The 19,929-nt window shown below is 46.6% G+C and overlaps 1 protein-coding gene across 2 annotated transcripts in view; it reads left to right on the top strand.

Annotated features, from left to right (window-relative positions):
- Positions 1-49: 49 nt before the first annotated feature.
- NTN4 (netrin 4) overlaps positions 50-19,929 on the top strand; it is a 47,309-nt gene continuing 27,429 nt past the window's right edge. Inside the window, exons 1-2 of one of the 2 annotated variants that reach the window (XM_027679918.1) lie at positions 50-135; positions 3,603-4,137. In XM_027679918.1, coding sequence (XP_027535719.1) covers positions 59-135; positions 3,603-4,137 — 612 coding nt within the window. In that variant the 5' untranslated portion in view covers positions 50-58. Of the gene's footprint in view, positions 136-572; positions 994-3,602; positions 4,138-19,929 lie in introns of those variants that run through there. The other variant, XM_027679919.1, reaches the window with a different exon arrangement.

Genomic DNA, 19,929 nt, shown 5'->3' with positions numbered 1-19,929 from the left:
CCGGTCGCGCCGCGGGGCGGCGGGGCGCGCAGGGCGGGCGGCCGCGGGGCGCTCGGCCATGGGGCGCGGGATGTGGCTGCCGCTGCCGTCGCTGCTGCTGCTGCTGCTGCTGCTGCTGCGGGGCGCCGCCGCCGCCGCTGCAGGTGGGTCGCGACCGGCCGCGCTCGGCGTTCTCCGTCCTCCGCGGGCGTGCGAGGCAGATACGGGCCGTGTGTGCGTATGTGTGTGCGTATGTGTGTGCGTATGTGTGTGCGTATGTGTGTGCGCGCTGTGCGCGCCCGTATGCGTGGCGCACGGCTGTGTTTGCCCGCGTCCGCGCACACACGCGTGCACATACGCAGGTGTGCGCGCACAGGCTGTGCGCGCCCGTGTCCGCACATGCGGTGCGTCTCGGTGCGCCGCGTGCGCGGGTGTGTGTGGAAGGGCAGGGGCCAGGATGCGCATCCCCCCCGCATCCCGCGCCGCAGACAAAGAGCGGTCCGGCCGCGGCGCACCGCGCTGTGCGGGGCCGCCCCTGCTCGAGGAGCCTCCGCGGGGCGGCGAGGCCGGGTGGGCTCGGGACGGGGCCTGAGCTCAGGGGATGCCCCGGGAGGGGGGCCCGTCTGCGGAGCGATGCGGGTGGCAGCGGCGGGGCGCTGCGGGTTCCGCAGGCGCTTTGGGCGGCAGTGCCCCGAGCTGTCGGGGTGCGGAGGGCGGCGGGCAGGGCGGGGAGGGTTTTCAAAACCTCTTCCCGTAGCGTAAACACTTCGCGTTCAGAGCTGCCCGCAGCGGCGTCCCGCCGCCCCGCAGCAGACACTCGGGCATAAACAGTTTGCATAACGCTTCCTCGGCCAGTTGCAAGCCGAGTGCCAATTTCCTTCTTTAAAAAGAAGAAAAAACCCAGATGGGAAACAAACATTTAATCAGGCACAAGATATAAACGAAACATCACAAGCCATGTGTTGCTAAAATGCTTAAGCAGGAAGCATATGATTTTCCATGGATGTTTTACAGGTGAGTCATGGTATTCACTGCATACTCTTACTCATTAGTGAAGATCCCGGTCCAATGGCATGTACAGTACATAGAATTGGACGATTTAGGTGGGGAGATGCATTAAGTGCAAGTAGGGAAAAGCACCTTTCCCAGTGCTGTGGCAGAGTAGGGTTCCAGCATGGAACTCTCTATGCTCTGGATTTGTCCTTTTACTGAGTTCCTGTGGCAGCCAGCGTTACATTAGAAAGCTGTCACTTTTCATAACATGTGGTGCTCTGCATCGGTCATGCAATTCTTTTCCAATTCAAGTGAAAACAAACACGCTTTCAAAGGGGGTTTCCTCTCCCCCCTTTCATCCCCTGGGACCCACGTCTGTGTGCCAGCAGCATTTCTCAAATCCTGCTGAAGCAAAGGTCCCTTGCCTCAGATTTGACCCTGGGTGAGGAAGGGACCTTCTATGCCTGGCCTAAGGACAACTGCAGTCAGTGACCATGCATGACCAGGGCTGTAGCATAGCCGGAGCTTGGAGCAATTCAGCACTCTCAGCTCCCAGGGTCTCACACGGGATTTGGTAGCCAACCCCTCCTGGCCGGGCTCAGGCAGAGCCTTGTCCCTACCCTGGGGACAGCTGCGCCAGCCCTGCCAGGAACAGCAGTCATGGAAACATCCCATTGACCAGGTCCTCCTCCACTGCATCCCCAGGGGCAGCAGTCAGTGTGCAGAAAACAGTAATCTCTACCTGTCCCAGGGTACTGACTGAGCCCTGCTCTTTTTCTGCCGCTTCCTAAATCTCTTTGCAATCCCACAACTGAGGGAACCGCAGTAAATGTTCATCTATTTGTTTAGCGGCTAACTGCACTGTGTTACACGTAGCCAAAGAATCCAGGAAAGCAGCCAAAGATATAAATTAGGCCAACTACTGGCTAGCCTAACTGATAATATGATAATAGCACTTACTTACCTATCCCTCAGGAATGCTACATAGGTTAGTTAATGTTTATACAACACTTTGAAAAGGATGTTCAGGAGATGTAAGTGATGTTACATTAACCTTACAGTTCTATTTGTTTACTTTTCTAGAGGAAATATATTCTGCACAGTTACAATAGGTCATGTCAGACACAGCTTTACCAGCACCCCGCAGGAAGCTAACTTGACTGAGCATTTCTTGTTCACTAAAAATTTCCCAAGACTGCTTACCCACTGAAATACAGAGACTGGATTCAGAAGTGTTTTCTACTGGGTTCGTAGTGAGCATTCCACATGTGTTCTGAAGAATCACTATTGAAAACCTGTATAGACCTTTGGTGGTAGATATGATTTTTATCCAGGGTGTTTCTTGAGGAGCAGTAGAAGTGGGGAACGCTGTCAGTCTTGGAAGGCTTAGCAATACTAGTGCGTAATATAGCTTAATTGCAACTATGACACTGTAGACAAAAGCTGAATTAACCCCAGATAAAGGACTTATTGGATGCTAAACTGAAATGACCTTTGGACATAACAAAAATGCCAAGAAGACATTAATTGGTGCACAAAGCTGACTATGTATGACTGGCCTGATGATAAAGAAGACATTATGCACCTCAGATACTTTGGCCTGCACACATCAGAGTCATCAGAGATTATTTTTTTGTGTCAAACAGTTATAGTTCATCAAATACAGCCTTGACCTACTCATATCTATTAATAAAGAAGTGGAGAGCCCCTTAATCAAACATTCTTGCACCAGGAGGGTTATATTGCCAATGGTTTCACATTAAACCCCATGGTGATTTTATTTTTCTTTGACACTTTAACTGTGGATTTTTAAATCAACAAGGCTTCCAGAAAAACTTGAACAAAAACCACAGAGCCTCAGCTGCAAGGCAGATTGCCAGCATAATTTCAACCAAAGATTCTTTTTTTCCCCCCTTTACACACATCAGTGACAGCCTTTCCAAAATTAGGCAGCGCTTCAATTAAACACTGATGTCGGCAGCAGTTTGGGACTGTGGGGAGATTTGGGGTAGGGATGAAGTGGTGGGAAAGGGCGTGAAGGCTTGAGGTCATTACTGGCAAGAGATAGTCCTATCTAGTCTTGCACCCCCAACACCTGATCTGCTGCGTGGTGAGCTGGGTCACAGCAATGCCACCCCCCGTGGCCATCATGGCCATCTCCTGGCCTTGTGGTGGCATGCAGCCTTGGCAGCAGTCTTTCTTGTGCTTTTCTGCACTTCCCCAGGATCACCTGGATCCCCTTGGAGGCCTCGGGGCATGAGTGGCATGGCCACAGTCATTGTCCCTGAAACCTCAGCCCTGCTCTGGTCCTTTAGGGCAGGAGGGCAAGGTGGAGGCATCTCTCCTACCTGCTGCCTGCTCTGCATCTCGTGGTAGGGATTTGCCCAAATTCAGGGAAAACCTGAGGGGGTTTGGGTTTTTTTTTGCTTTCGTAGACACACTGAGCTCCACAGAGGGGAGAGCTGAGCAGCGGTGCCACACTCTCCCACAGCCCCACCAGGGCTCAGCGGGTACCAGCATCACATGGTGTTGGCAGGAGCAGTGTCCCTGAAAAGCGTGCTGCAGGCATGTCTGCTCTGAAGGGGTGGGGTGCTTCCACCTCAGAAGCCAACTTCAGCCTCTCACTCTCTTGCAGGTCTGGGCGGTGTGGCAGGAACGAGCAGCTCCTGTGAAAAGGCCTGCAACCCCCGCATGGGCAACCTGGCACACGGGCGGGTGCTGCGCACGGAGACGTCCTGCGGGCATGACGCCGCCGAGCCCTTCTGCACCTACACCGAGGACACTGAGCGCCGCTGCAAGCGCCCCACCTGCGGCCGGTGCAGCCGAGCCCACGCGGGGCTGGCACACCCCCCCGCCGCCATGGCTGACTCCCCCTTCCGCCTGCCCCGCACCTGGTGGCAGGCAGCCCAGGATGCCCCCAGCGAGACCATCCAGCTGGACCTGGAAGCCACCTTCTACTTCACTCACCTGATTATGGTCTTCAAGTCGCCCAGGCCAGCTGCCATGGTGCTGGAGCGCTCCCAGGACTTTGGTGAGACGTGGAAGCCTTACAAATACTTTGCTGCTAACTGCTCAGCCACCTTCAGGCTGGAGGATGATGTGAGGCAGAGAGGAGCCGTTTGCACTTCTAGATATTCGAGTCCCTTCCCCTGCACTGGAGGAGAGGTAAGTCTGCCTGTGTTGGGACAAGAAAGCCCCTGCTCCAGCCCCCTTTCTGTCTGCAATCTCTGCACTGGTGTTTATTCTCCATATTTTATTACACCAGCATCCCTTGTCATCGCATGTATTTCACAAGGTGAATTATCGCAATTCTTTTCTAGGTGATATAGGCACCGCCCTGTCTCTTGCTTTACTGAGCTCATAATCCCCCTCTTTTCCAAAAATTCCTCTCCTTTCACCTGGTTAACTCCCCCACACAGCTGCAACCTAGGCATATGCTGCTGATTCCTTGGGAACACCAAAGGGAACATCGTTCTAGATGGCCTTCTCCAGATCTTGCAGTCGTGTGGTTTTGGGGTGATGCAAATCAGTCTGACTTTGACCAAAATGCAACTATGTTAAAATTAAAAGTCACCAGATTGATTTCTAATAGTGACTACCTTCACTGAGAAGTAGGCTTGTAACCAGTGAAAATAGCTACTGACCACACACTGAAGTATGGTTCCCATAAACCAGGTTAGCCAGGTAATTAAGGAACTTATGTCTTGTCTTTTTTTTCTCTGTGTGCACTTACATGAAAAGAACTTGAAAAAAGGAAGAACAACATCACATTTGCTTAGAAAAAAATAATGTGAAAGATGATTTTCAGTATCAAAACCGGCAGATAGTAGCATACATTTTGAAGTGCTACCAATAATACTCTTCCCTTTGGTGCTTAAGCCTGCCCCGCCGTGCTGGAGAGCCTTCCCTGGGAACCACGGCCATGGGGGCTGCCCTCCTGGGTTCCCACTTGTGTGGATGCATCCCCGGTGACCAGCTCTAGATTTTAAAGGCTGCTCCCTCTAGTGGCCTAATTTAATGAACTTGCTTGCAAGTTTAATCAAAATTCCCCTCTGGCCTAACAAAAAGAAAGGAGAAAGTCTGGTTGGTGAGTCAGGGAGTCACTTATATAATTGCAGTTTCTGCTGAGAACTGGTTTTGAGGTGGAAACCTGGTGCTTGAAGACCATTTTGAGAAAAATCATGTATTCAGACCCCTTTGCAATCATTTGGAGTCACCTCTAGCCATGCTCTAGCTAGGAAGCGACTCTGCAGAAATACCTAAAGCTGGTTTTTTACCAAAGTGTATCTCTTAGCTGTGTCTCAGGAGGCAGACAGTGTCTTGCTCAGGAGAAGCTGCTCCATGCTCTCATCAGCTCAGAAACAAGGATCTCCAGACCTGCCAGACAGACCCACGATGATTATTTCATTAGACTTTATATCAGATGGCTGGTGAGAGTAAGTGTTATCTTTCTTTCTTCTGCTGCCACCCTTTGCTCGTGCTCTGAAAAAAGCTACCTAAACTTCCTTTCAGAGTAGAATATATAAAGGAGCTTATAAGAAAAGCTAAGAAAGACCTTTCGCCATGGCCTGTTCTGACAGGACAAGAGGCAACAGTTTCAAACTGAAATTTATTTAGATTGGACGTAAGACATTTTTTGGTTATGAGGGTCATGAGGCACTGGAACAGGTTGCCCAGAGAAGCTGTGGATGCCCCATAACTAGAAGCGTCCAAGGTCGGTTTGGATGGGGCTTTGAACAACCCAATCTACTGAAATATGTCCCTGACCATGGCAGTGGTGTTGGACTAGATGATCTGTAAAGGTCTCTTCCCATCCAAACCATTCTGTGGTTCTAAATCAGGGCTAGCTACAAAGTGAGAACTACAAAAGAAAATATGTACGTACCCCACTGGGAATTTTTCTGGCCCTCAGCACTTGTGCCAGCCTCTGTGTCACACTACCTGAATCATAAAGATATGCCAGCCTGTGATGCAAGGAAGAGACTGTAATCCATAGCTCTTAGGCCAGCCAGTGGGACATGTCTGGGGTATATAACTTATGCACTTCTTTTTAATCTTTTTAAGGGATTGTGACTCAGGGATGAGAAACCCAGGGCATCATACAGGGCAGTATTTGCCTCCTTTGTGCTAGGTCCCATGTAGCTAGCACCCCAGTGCAGTTTTCATTGTGGTCACACCAGGATGGGGGCTGTACCCGGAGAGAACCTGCACAAATCCCAGCCTCAGGCCAGCTCCTCTGTGGGTTAGTGCAATGTGTGGGGGCAGTAGAATCAGGGTCTTGTGTGTAGAAAGCAATGCCCATCTCAAGAAGAAAAGTTTGGTAGTGTTTGATCCATCTGCAGTAGCATGCTGCAAAACCAGGCTATGTGCCAAGCTTGCTCCTGTGGGATCTCTTCTTTTGGCATCACTTTAGTGTGTGTTATTGCAAAGAAGCTATAAAATTCAAGAGCATTTAATTGTTCCAGTTTTTAAACAAATGTTGCATCCAAGGGGCTGGAGCTTAAAAGATTTTGCTTGTATGGCACGCTTCAGTTCTCTGCACTTAAACACCACTTTTTACCTGCAAAGTAATAGCAGCAGCTCTCTGGTGACCAGATGGCAAGCCTGCATGCTTAGCAAATATCACATTTAATTTATTACAGTGTGCTACATTCCAGCAATTACTTGTAGCTGCCAATAGCAACATGTATCTCACCTAAAGAAACATCCTAGTTTTGTGTTCCGTTTGGAGTTATGTTGTGCTTTACTCCCACTTCTGGTAGTACCTAATTTCAGACATATAGAAACAGTAATTTTCACTTGAAACAGTGGTTTCAAATATGCAATCATCTCAAATGTTCAGGTCTGAAGGGTACTACTCATTGCAACTCATTTACCACAGTTTTCTTTAAAGGACAGATACAAATTCTGTGAGTGCTACTGGATTTCTTTAACTTTTTAGATTTTCTTTAACTGCGATGTGACAACTGTAACCCATGATCCAAACTGTGTCACCACTTTCTCACACTTCAAACATTTCAATGCCACATGTGCATTTCTGGGCACAGTGTAAGGGCTTGCAGGATTTTGCAGGATGCTGGGATCTCTGCATGCAGCTGACGGCTTGCTCACTGCCTCTCAGCCCCTTGGATGAGCAGTTTGCCTCAAGTGAGGCCTCAGGCGGTGGTGACTCGCCCCAAATGGCACAGACTTGTGGCTTGTTGGGCTGGTGGTTTCTGGTTCTAGCCCTCTGCAAAGTGCAGGTGGTGCTGATCTGCCTGTGTTTCTGCCTATCATTACAGTGCTTGCAAGCCCCCATTCAAGGCAGCAGTGCGCAGAATCCCATAGTACTCAGGGGCTTATGGCCTCTTTTCAATATATCACCTGTCTTAATTTGGGTCAAAGCTGTATCTGCCTAAGTTTTTATTGCAAAGGAAGATCAGATGTTTTGCATTTTGCCTTCATCATCGTGAGTCATTCCTTAGATGCCTACTTCAACTCATATGACAAAAATCCTCCCTCATCAGAGTTTGCCATGTTGTTGATCTTGAGAAGATTTATGATAGTGCAGAAAGCAAGCTGCCAAGCTTCCAGGTTCATTTCAAAGATCAAGACCTCAGAAATGCTGAAATGGCTCTGGGAGAGGCCTTTCATCCTTCTTATGTAGTAGTGCAGCTCTGAGCTTCCCTTTGCAGTGGTGGGACTGGGGTGGTGGAGAGCACTGGGAAAGCAATATGTTTAGAAGGTGGCACCACAGTGGTGGGAACCAGAAGAAGTAATTATGTCACATGCCACATGTGGCACTTGGAAGGTCTGCTGACTTGGCAGGTTTCTGCTCTTCTTTGCTACCTGTCCCTAATGCTGCAAAACCACCAGACATGGTTCATCTGATCTGGATGCATCTGAGTACTCTACCCTGAAGCAGGCAAAAGATGGAGGATCAACAGCCCAATGGTGGGATTAGGAGGGAAAGGACAGATCTGGACAGAACTGCAGAGGAAAGAGGTTGAATGCTGCATGGCGCGTACTGATGTCAGGAACACTGCACTAGTGCCCTGGGTTTGGTCTAGATGGCTTTCTTGGTGGAAGTAAGCATGAGTTCACAGGTCAGATGTGCTCAGAGAGTCTGCTGAGCTGATCCCCGTGCTTGAGCAGCTTGGCTGTAGTCTGGTCTCATGCGAAGAAGAACCACTGTTTCAACAACCAGCAAAGCAGTGATTTCTCTGCAAGTATAGAGGAGCCAAACAAACCTACTGAGCCCCTCCTTAGTAGGGAACAGGAAAGGAGGGAGATGGTGGGTGCCCACCTCCTGCCCTGGCATCCCCAGACATTTACTGCATCCTGTTCAGCAGTCCACCTGTGGCTGGCACTGCTTTCAGGAGCTCTCACTGTTCAACATCTAGGGCCAGGCTGTCCCCCACTATGAGGCCCCTCTAGTGTGGGTGAAGGAGAAGCAGGAGGTAGGAGGAAGCCTTGCTACAATCAACTTGGGTTTCCAGCAAGCTTCAAGCATCTGCCTATTTGAGGGTTGGATTTGCAACATTGTGAAAGGGGGACAAGAAACTGCTTCCCTGTCAAGGAATAATTTCAGACCAGCTGCATATAGAGGGGTCATTACAGACTTTCCCCATGCTTAATTTAGTGAATTAATTGTTTCACAGCAGCAGCTTGTTTAGCAGAACACCACTAAATGCTGGCCTTATATCATCAGTGTTTTAGGAGAAAGGCTGAGGTCAAGTTTTAGCCTGAATCACACAAATATGCTACTAATCCTGAATATTTTCATTGTTTTTTAGGGTGTAACCCTTCAGCCACATTGTTGCAAGGGCAATCAGAACTGGATTCACCAGCCAAACTAATCTGATCTAAGTAAACATGACGCAGAAATAAACTCTTTCAGCTTCATGCTCAGACAGGAATACTAAATTTACTAGTATGCATAAAAGGCTATCTTCCCTCCCATAGTTCAGATCATATTAATACTTCCTTTTTGACACTCTAATTTTAAAATTATCCTCGGCTAGAGATCACTGTTGAGGGCTCATCGACAAGGGGCCTTAACAGATGTTAATTCTTTTACTGTGAGAGTGACTGTCCACTCTGCAATGCAATTATCTCATTCACTTTACGTTCCCATCTGTGGTCAATTCAGATTAGCTCGCCTGAGTGTCCCCATTTAGACAAGCTCCAGAATAAAAGGGTTTACTGAAGCAGAGTCTCCTTGACAAGATTTTAGTAAATTAGTAACTTATTTTAGTGTTCGTCTATTCAGAATACTGCTAATAAATCACTTGGAGACCTCAGCTATTGTTGCTGTTTGCTATTAATAGGAGAGACGTATTTGCAGCTTGACTATATTCCAGCTACAAATTCTAACGTGTTTTTAACTTGTGAAACATCACGTGCCACTGTTTTGCTGTGGGATGTGCGTCTTACTGAGCATTTTATTGATCTCATGCCTTTTGTAGCAGAAAAATCTTCGTATGTTTTGCCTTGCACTGTTACTGCATGCAGCCTGTCTCTGTTCCTTAAGGATTTGGACACCAGTCCTACTGGTTCTGCCTGAAACTTGCTGTGTAGAGCAGAAGTAAATTGTGTCCTTCTACTCACAACTCTGACCCTGACAGATAATGAGGAGTTGTAACACTCGCTAACACAAATAGGAGTTAAAGATGATCAGTGAATTTTACGTCCTGATTTCGGGTTGTAATTTCTGCCTGGTTTTTTGCCTTTTAGGCCTGAATAATCTTAGTTTTTCAAGCTTATCATTGTTGTCCTTAACTGAAGCTACATTTTCACTGTGCTGAGATCCTCCAAGGATCATTTGGATAGCAGGAGATTTGTGTTCAGTCACTTTCAGGACTTGGGACTCCGCAAAGAACCTGGGCAAATATGCAAGAATAACCTGAAAGCAGCCTGGGATATCAACCCATTAGAGGGCTGCAAGCAGCTTTTTCAATTGCCCTGTGCCACTGATGTCTGCACAAAGGCCCAAACTGACAAGAAGGAAAGAGGGATCCTGCCTGATATTCAACAGTGCAAGGATGTGCAACAGTTCAGGATGTGCAAGGAAGTAGCTAGGGAAGTATGTTTTCAAATCCTATCTCTACACTTGAAGTACACTTTGTAGGAAAAAGACCTCTTTAACCGCATCTTCCTGATGATCTCGTCTTTGGGAAAACATGAATTGTTCAAAAATGTCACATACAAAGGAGAGTCTGTCCATCTAGGGGTGATTGCGGTGATGGCCAAACCCAATCCAGCTCTTTGCATTATATCGGTAAATCTAGCAAGATACGGAGACCATTATTTCATAAGCACAAGATTTCCAAGGGAGTGGTTAATGAGATGAAGTAAATGAAGCTAGGCTGGAGTCAATTAAATTATGTAGGAGCCTCAAAGTCCCAGGCTGTGGCAACTGGTCGTTTGGCATGAGGTGACTGTGATGGCAGGAGCAGCACACCAGCAGGACACCATCTCACCACCACCCACCTTGCTGATGGCTGGGGTGAAGTGCATATCTTGGCTTGGCCCTCGAGCTTTCCTTCCTGGCAGGGAAGCTGTCTTCCCAAGCACTCTGTGGGGTTACCCCTAGCTTGGAAACCCCAAGTTTCCAACAGTGGAGGAGAGGAGCTTCTGCCTTCAAATAATGGGGCAGCAAAAAGTGAATTCAGGGGAAAAGTTTTCACCTGTGCCTTGGAGGACGGGAGACAGGGGCCATTCTGGACACATGTGAAGAGGAACCTTTGGTCTCTGGCAAATTTTACCATGGAAGATACTTTAGAGTTCAGTCACTGGCAAGGCTAAGCAACACAACTGTTGTTTTCTGAGCACCAGCACCTGCCTTTTTAGTTTTCCATATGTGGCATACCAGGCACGATACTGCCAGATCTGTGGACCAGGTTGTGACAAATCCCTCCCCCTCTCCCGCAGGCTGTCCAGGAGGAGTGACATGTCCCATTACAAGGCCCTCTGGATGCACAGCATCTCTGGAGGACCAGGGCATATGAAGAGCAAAGTGCTTCTCCAACCTGCCCCATGATCCTCTGCATGATTCCTCCCATTACAGCTAGCCCATAGGACTGTCTCCTTTTCTTCCTGGCTTTCCCTGTGCTTTTGGCACTTGGAGGTTGGCTCTCTGCTTGGCCAGCTCTTGAAATGCAACTGCCTCTGGGATGGAGCATAGCCAGTGTTTAACAGTGCATATCAGCAGTCCCCCATTTAGAATAGCGAGTTTTTAACTACTTCTGGATCAACCTCCAATTATGGCTAAAACAAATTATTCTTTGGAGAGAACTTGACCAGTCTATGAAAGGGGCTACATTGTAGGCTGCCAACAGCAGGAGGGAATGGGTCCCAGGGCTCCAGGAGACCCTTTCCAGACTTCTTATGTAGGACGTGAAGAGCACTGTACCCACATGAAACAAGGGGAGTTTGGGTAGGCAGAATTTAATTCTCTAAATTGGCATCTGGCCTTGTTAGCAGGACTATTGCTTCCCTTGAGAAAAGTGCCACAGGATTTTAACGGTGCTGGCGGAGCCTCTCTTCAGGCACTGCACCCCACGGCTTCATTTCACAGTTCATTTTTGGCATGAAGAGAAGACTAACTCACTTATTCAGCTCCCAGTTCTCTGGCTGGAAAGTAGGGCTGCCATGTTTCTTTTCAGGGTTCCTGGATGCAACTGGTTACATGGGAAGTGTGTAACCTAAACCAATGTATTGACATGTCTGAGAAGTTTTGGTTCAAAAGCTCGTTTGAGATTAATCACCATGCAACAGTGGGTGTCAGTGTGAGATATCCAGTCTAACACTGGATATCCTGCACGAGTGGTGAAATCCTCAGATTATCTCTGAGCAACATTTCCAGGAAGAAAATAAGTTAATGTCCAAAACCAAACTTACTAGACACATATGCTATGAGCCTTTTATCACCAGTCTGTCTGCAGCATCCCTCATTCCAGTGATCAAAATCTGTAGCTATGGGTTGAAAGAAGGGTGCTGTTTCTTGTGACATTTTTGACATAAGTGTATTTACATATAATTCAGAGAGGTGTTCTTTTTCCTAAAATTAAGTGTAGTTCATGGTAACTGGGTGGTTTAAACAGCCAGTCCTACAGACACAAAGCCTTTTCATTATAAACAAGAGCGACTGAAAAATATTCATGAAATTGTGCTACTCTTAGGCTGAAAGAAATCCCCTTGATCCTTAGTACCGTTGCAGTTACTGAAACACTAACCTGCTGCCTTCCAGGCTTTTGCAGTGATGTGTTGTGCTCAGAAGCTTTTAAAGGGGTTATTTTGCAGCTCTGGGGAGTGAGCCAGCTTTTCTTACAGCCCTGCCAATAAAGAAGCAAGTCCAGTTCTTTGTCTGGCTCTTTGGAGGTAGCTCCAGGTTTTCTTGGTCTTCCATATGCACAACAGGTACTACCGGCAGGCCAAGGCTCAGAACATAAATCTTTGTGGGGATAGGGAAAGGAGGGGAATTGCTGGAGGGAAGAGTATTTAAATACCATCTTTCTTGCTGATGGGTCAAAGGACTTCTTCATATTATCCACTGAAGTGTGCTGGTTCATTTTCCTATACAGGATAGTGCAGCCTTGGAAACGGTGATTCTGAAGATGAGAAAAAAGCAGTAATTGTTTTCCTTGATAGTGTATAGCCAATGATATGCATCTAGAGGGTTTTGTGAGCCAAGAAACTGAGTGTTCCTATCTGTTTGAGTGAAAGTAGTGATTAGGCAAAATAAAGCCATGGTGGAATAAATTGTCAATTACTGGAGAAGCACTGTTAACCGGAGATGAAGAAATCCAAAGAGATTTTTTCTGATATGAACATTACTTTTGTGGTCATCATGTGCGTGAAGACAGGAATGACCTAGCAGTGTTTCATTTTCATCTAATGGAATTGTGTAGTGGGATGTTGAAGAGAAGCTGAGAAGATGGCTCTCATCTGATTGATTATTACCAGAGATTTCAAGGATCCCGGCGAAATCCCAAGGCTCTTGCCTAGTTTCCCTTGTGCCTTTTCCAGCCCCTCACTGGCCAGCTGCTGCATGGGAGTAGGAGCTCTTTCCATACTGCTTTTTGCTTTTAAGAATGGCAGAAGAATGCCTTGAGTTTCCCAAAAGATAAAAGTTACCTTGGTATAGATTAATTTGCAAGGGCCAATTATTTGAAATAGCTGGATTTTCCTCCTGAAGTCTTTGTAAGATTGCATAACTTTTGGATGGTGAGACAAGAGATTATTTGCCTTGGTTTACATGCTGTAAGAGGCTGCAGAAGGGCCGTAGGCATGGGCCAAATGCTGTCTTTCATCAAACTACATGAAACAACCCTGTTAAGGTTGCTGCAGGAGTGCCATTTCTCCAGCGTCTCAAGGAGCTCAGGGGCTACTGGTGGAGGTACACAGTGAGTTTCTGTCATCGTTGCTTGGGGATGTTGGTTGAGCACTTAACACTGTGGCCTAGAAGACAGGCTCTGCTGCTCACAGCGATCTTGTCTCTGATGGTCTCCTCTCTGCAGCAACAAGGCAGATTTTCCAATTTCTGTTGCTGTTTCCTCTCACTCAGGTGATGCTGAAGTGTGCACCATAGGAGTGGTCAGACCGCTCCACAAGAAAAAGACAGGCTCTTCTGCCCTGAAGTCCACTTGGTCTGACAGGCAGAAAAACAAAGAAGTGTATTAGAGGAACTGGTGGACAATACCTGCCCAGCTTATGCTGATAAACTTCCCACACCGTGTGAATAATTTACAGCATCTGCCAAAAATTCTTTTTTTAGCCTATGGTCATTGCAGTGAACATAGCACATAGATATACATGGGCTTCTCTCCGACAGGCTTGCTGCTTGGAGTGGTAATACATGAAATAAGTCTGTTTTGTTAGTAGAAGGTACCATTATTGTGGCTGTGCAGCCTTCATCACACGGAGCAGTAGCCCACCAGGCTTGATTTTGTAAAGGAATGAGATTGTTTTCATAAAACTTTTAGGAGCTTAACACCTTTAAGGTACATCTCCAAAAGGTGGTTGTTAGAGAGTAGTTTCAAAAGTTTTTAGAGTGAACTGATGGACAGGCACATGGATACACATGCAGTGCAATGGCACAAGGCCTATTTCAGTAGGGAATTAACTTTGCGAGCAAAACACTCTTCTGCAGACACAGCTCTCCCCTCAAGAAAGAGCCAAGGAGAGAGCCTGGCAGAAATTGACCACACTGATGCAGAAAATCCCTGGAAACTTAAATACTGACTGGGAGGATAAATGCTAGCATGGACTTGCACTCTAGATACTGAAACTGGGAGACAAGAAAAACCTATCTGCAGAGTACGTGTCTCTCTCAGAGGACGTATGTAGGCGGGCAATCTGTTGGTCGTTGCAGGCACTAGGTCTGGCGGTCAGACCATGCGTCTGGCAGTCGGGGTGCCTGAGCTGCTCCTGCACTAGCAGGGCTGAGGGAGCCCTGTTAAACCAGTCAGCTCCTCTGTCTGAGGCTTCCCATTGTAAAAAATACGGTCCTCAAAGGTGTCAGGGCTCCCCATAGGTACCAAATTAGATTCATTGCTGAAGGATGAGTCTTGCTGCATGGCACAGCAAACCTTGGAAATCAAGCCATCCTCACATGAATAGACAGTCTCACTTCAGTCTCTCCTGCACATGTTGTGGGGTGAGAAGCTTAATTACTCTTTCCTGGGAAGGCACAGGGACACAAGCACAGAACAGTCTTAGTGCCAAGGTTCCTCTGCAGCACTGAAGGGTGACTGAGCAGGGGTGTGTGAAAGAGGTGTGAGGACACCCTCTTTGAAGTGGGAGCACCTGACTGGCATTGGATTTCTGCAGCTAAATTTACATCCACCTCCATCTGATCAGGCTTTTGTGGTGATGATGAGCTTATTGCTCCTAATGTGGTTTCTTGGGTGGAAGTTGAAAGCAGACTGGGGCAGGTTGACATTATAGATAGCCCCAGTTGGCGCACATCATTATTACTATTTTTCTGTAAAAGGTTTCTCCAAACCAGCTTATTGCTCCCTGTGAGCTTTCCATAATGTTTACCAAGACAATTTACTACCTTTAACTTTTACATCTATTGAGCAGGAAAGCTTAATTGTCCCAATAAAATTTCCCAGCTAAGCTTCTCTGAACAATACCAGCCAAGGCTAAAACCAGTTGCCACTTTTGAGTAGTCCCCATAGGAGAGGTCCTGGGCTGTTGGACAGGCTGGTCTGACTGTGGAGGGAGACAGAGGGGGACAGGGTGCAAGCATGTGGTGGTTGTGGGATGGCAGAGACATACCATACAAAAGATGTAACATGGACCATCTCAGCTTGCTCTGCGGCTGCAAGCAACAGTCACGGCCTGTGAGCACAAGCAGATGTGAGGTGATGCTGGACACCCAGCTGGAAATCCTGGAGCCAGGATGTTGGAGATGGGGGCTCACCTTCACCTCAGCCCCAGCACCAGGCAGGCTGTGCCTAACCTCAGCTGCTTGTGCTCGGGGGAAATTTTTCAGAGGCAAAGGGTTGAGGTCCCGGACGTGCTGGCAGAGCTCCACCATTGCATTTACTGCCTACATTTTCAGAGCCTTGTTCAGGCACTAAATAAATCAGACCTCTTCCAGTGATGTGGAGATTCAGCAGGCCCCCATAATACAGGCCAGTTAAGCACACTTATTTAGTGCCTGCATACACTGCAGACTCCTAAAGCAAACCTTAACTTTTCTGTTAAACACTTACCTAGACATCACATGCCATTTAGTAAGGTGGTGCACATACTTATTACTTTTGCTGTCTATATGGAGAAGACAACAAACCTCACATTCTTTTTATTCGTATTATCTTTTCTTGTGTTTCTGTCAAATGCATTGAAAGGAATAAAAGTGCCAGACAAAATCAAATAAAGCAGTACTGAATTTATCAAATGCCATGAGCCAATTAGATGAATCACTAATATGGATAGGGCATTATTGTAGGGTACCTAAAGATACATTTTCGTGCATCCAGGTCAGACAATGCAGGGTGGAGTTCATCAGTTTCTTTTGGAAAGAAATCACAGATCACTTCATGTGATGCTACCACCTTGGTTTTCATTTACAACCAAATGAAAATGTGGTTATGTTTTTAATATTTGTTTATTGTTTTTATTTCTACCATATTCCTGTTTATTGGCTTGTTCCCATATGTATATGCTTCTTGAGTCTCCCATCCACTCATTCTCTGTAATTTATTAATATTATTTATTAATATTTATTAATTTATTAATGTAAATTATTGACATTGTCATTTCCTGATTCCTTCGTGACTGAGGCTAGTCTCCCAGTTGGAGGTTGGATGTGGCACCTCTGGCCAGGTGCAGGGACCCATGAAACAGACACATGCGTGGCAGCTTCCAGTCCCTGTCCACAGCCTCTGTGACTGTGCCTAGTTCTGAAGGTCTGTGAGGAAGAAGTTTTTTGTGGATCGTGCATGTATCTTCAATGTCGTGGGCATTTGTGTCCCAAAGAGCCCTGTTTTATCACTGTGGACACTTGAGTCTTGACAAAGGTCCGGGCCCTTGCAGCTGCATCCAGTGGAGGCTGCAGCAGTCTGAGATGGACCCGTGACTCATCGAAAAACCTTTGCTCCTGGCAAATCTTTCATTGGTTTTGTTGATTTCCTCAGGCAGCTTTGGCTTCAGAGTCTATTTTGCTCCTATTTTGCTGTCAGAATCATTCATTAGCATTTTCCTTCCCACTGTGGAGATATATATAAAGATGTTCTTTCATTGCCTCTCGCGTGTAAACATAGTAGGGTACTTTTTGCAAAGGGACTTTATGTATTTATATGTCAAGGTCATTGTGGTGCATGCAGTTACTTGAGTGCATCATGTTCATGGCTGATGCTTTATTTATATACAGGGCTACATTGTTGCATCTGCAGAATGATAAGGAGCTCAGGCTTCTTCTGCCACTCAAACTTGTGAAGTAATCAACAGAGCAAGAGTTGCTCATGACAGCCCATAAGGAAATTGAAACTCTGTGGAGACTAATAGAGAGTGTCTCTGTAATGATGTGCCCAAACTCCAGACAGTTGCAGTTGTCTGGCTGAAGAGCAGAATATTTTTACTCCATGGCGTTTGCAAGGCGCTGTAGGACAGCATATGCACTCTTGCTCCCCTGGGAGTGAAGTGGGCTTCCCCTGGGAGTGGAATGGCCCCCACCTGCTGCCACCAGGCATTATACCAAGAGGGTCAGGTGAACACAACCCTCTTGAGGTATAGCAGTGGCATTCCTCACTCAGGGATTGCAGACTACAGTTCCTGTTTGGCTGTGTAGAAAGACCACCACCACACCAAAAAAATCCCTGTGCAACTTGTAAATCACTCCTCTATTGATGTTGCTTCATGCAGACATTGCATTTATAGGACATGGGATCCAACAGCATAATTCTATGTGATGTGGGAGGAACATTACCCCAAATACTAGAAAATTTCTTTTAAAGACAGTGGTTCTTTTTGTTTGCCTCCTTGTTTGTGACATTTGTGCTCAGATGTGAGATATTGCCAGATACTTAATTTTAAATGGAAGCTGAGATAAAGATTCAATTCCTGGTACTATGTTTAAGAAGAATCCCAAATATCATAAGATTTATGGTGAGCTAGCAACACTGGAAATGAAAATAACTTTCTGGTAGGATATAATATGGCATGTAAAGTATAGAAGTGCTGTGGGGTTTCAATGTATTACTTCTGACTTGTTTTACAAAATATAATTTTTTTTAAATTAGTACGTACATTTCAGAGCTGCTGATATAAAGATCCAGGCTTCCCAGCCCTTGCTATCATATGTGGTACTGACTACAATGTAAGTCACATTGCCTACCTAATGTTGTAGTGATGGGTTTTGACATTTTGTTGGTAAGCCTCGTAGACAGAGACAGATTTGAGTGGTCACCATGGGGTGCTTCCTGTTGAGGCTTGCTTCACGCAGATGGCTGGATTCTGATGCCACTGCGCCACCACCAAAGGTTTGTGTTCCCCTGCGCATGGCAGAGCTATGTCCTGACAAAGGCCTTGCTCTGTGAAAACAACCAATAACTTCTCCAGGGGGCAAGAGGGAACTAAAAAGTAGACATGACATGTCTGCACACCAGCCAAGACCACAACTGTGGTGACAGAGCCACTGAGGAGTTGAGCCTGGCACACCTATGTGGTGGTAGCAGGATAAACCAGCAGGGCTTTGGGAAGCTGTTGAAAAAAGGAAATTATGGCTGTGTCTTAGACACCTCATCATGAGTATCCCAGAGCAGCTGGTGAGCACTGGCCCAACAGAATCATAGATGGGCAGTGGGACCAAAGTCCACCCAGTAGCACCAAAAAAGATGCATCATCAGATGCCCGTACACGTTGACAAAGTGTTCTTTTCAAACCATTCCTACACACTTCCCCTGCACTCTTAAAACTAAACAATATTTTGGTTGAGGAGACCTCTGACTGTGGTAGCTAGGAGAACCAGAGGTGTGAAAACCCAGTCAGGTCTGCTGTGCAAACCATAGTTCGTTCACAGAGAGGATACCACAGCCCTGTGCCTATCCTGTTCTTGGGACAATTGCCCAAGAAGAGGTAAAAGCAGGAAATTTGGCACTGTCCATGTGTGTACCTGGGGCTGGGGTGCTGGGCAGCATAGGGGTGCAAACCCATAACAGCTGTATGAGGGCAGTGTAGCCCCAGAATTGTGCTGACTCCTGAGATGGCCTAGGAAAAATTAGTGATGTTAATGACTGAACAGGGAAATCCTGCTGGGAAACACGTTCTTGACCTTATTATGCAGTGTCTGGGGGCTTGTAGAATTCCAGCTTAATCTGCTGGGTCAGAGCAGAGCATTGCTATTTGTATGGAGTCCTACATGTTATAATGACCAGTTTGTATTTTATTAAAGCAGAGCTTCTAGTGTCTGGGATGGAGGGATGAGGATGTTTTACTGTCTTGGCAGCAGTGACATCAGACTTACCCCATTAGGTTACACTGCTGCAGGGTGCAGTGTGGCTCTGAAGCCAGGGCCAGGGCTGCTGGGCACAGCTGGAGCGATACAGGACAGCCGCGGGGAAATGGCTGAGAGCCCGCAGCCCTTGGGAATTACAGATAGGGCTCATGTTTAGCATCACTGTTTTCATGTAGCCATAAAAAGAAATGTTTGTAGCATTTAAGGGTCTGAGCTGGAATACTGGCTCCATTGAAATCAGCAGCATAACTCCCCCTGAATTCCACACAGACAAGATTTAACTCTCTCAGTGCAGAGGCACTTGGGGTTATTGATTTCCGTGCTGTGATTGTCTTTGCTAGAACCACAAGCATCAGTCACATGCATTAAACAGGGATAGATAAACAAGGAAAACCAAAAACATGAGAGGAAGGTCTGCAGCTCTATCTAGCATAAATTGTTCTTATTTGTGTATTTCCTTCCCTGCTTTCATCTGAACAAGGACAAACAAAGAACTCTCTGAGATGCAATTTATGTAATAGCAAGAAACCCAAAATGCTAGTTTTTACTGAAAATCCTTGACCTATCATTTTCTATCATCTTCACTGAAAGGAAATCAATGTCACCAGTTTGGATGTATCCCAAGGAATTTTCTTTCCATATCTGAAAGCATTGTGTGTTCACAGAGCCAGTAGCAAGTAAATGTGATCAAAATGACGTTGATTTAAATTTGGGTAAATAAGAAGCCTTGGGAAGGAAGAGGTGCAAGACTTGATAGTTGGGTTTGCTTGCATTTCTATTCATACCTGCTCTATATTTTTATTTCAGGAAAGCAGAAAAAACTCTGTATACTCCTGGAAGAAAGGGGAAACAAAAAAATCTTTTGAAGTGTTACTGTTTATTAATACCCCTCATCAGACTCAACACTTCTGCACAAGAGATGTGCTGCTCACCAGCCTTGTCCTCTGACCACCTCTCCTGGTTAACCTTCTCCCATATCTGAGTCTTTCTGGCAGAAGATGCTCAAATAC

The sequence above is a fragment of the Neopelma chrysocephalum genome, unplaced genomic scaffold (assembly GCF_003984885.1).
Source record: "Neopelma chrysocephalum unplaced genomic scaffold, ASM398488v2 Primary Assembly neopelma1_59, whole genome shotgun sequence".
NCBI classification, from domain to species: Eukaryota; Metazoa; Chordata; class Aves; order Passeriformes; family Pipridae; genus Neopelma; species Neopelma chrysocephalum.
This window is presented reverse-complemented; position numbering and strand designations above follow the sequence as displayed.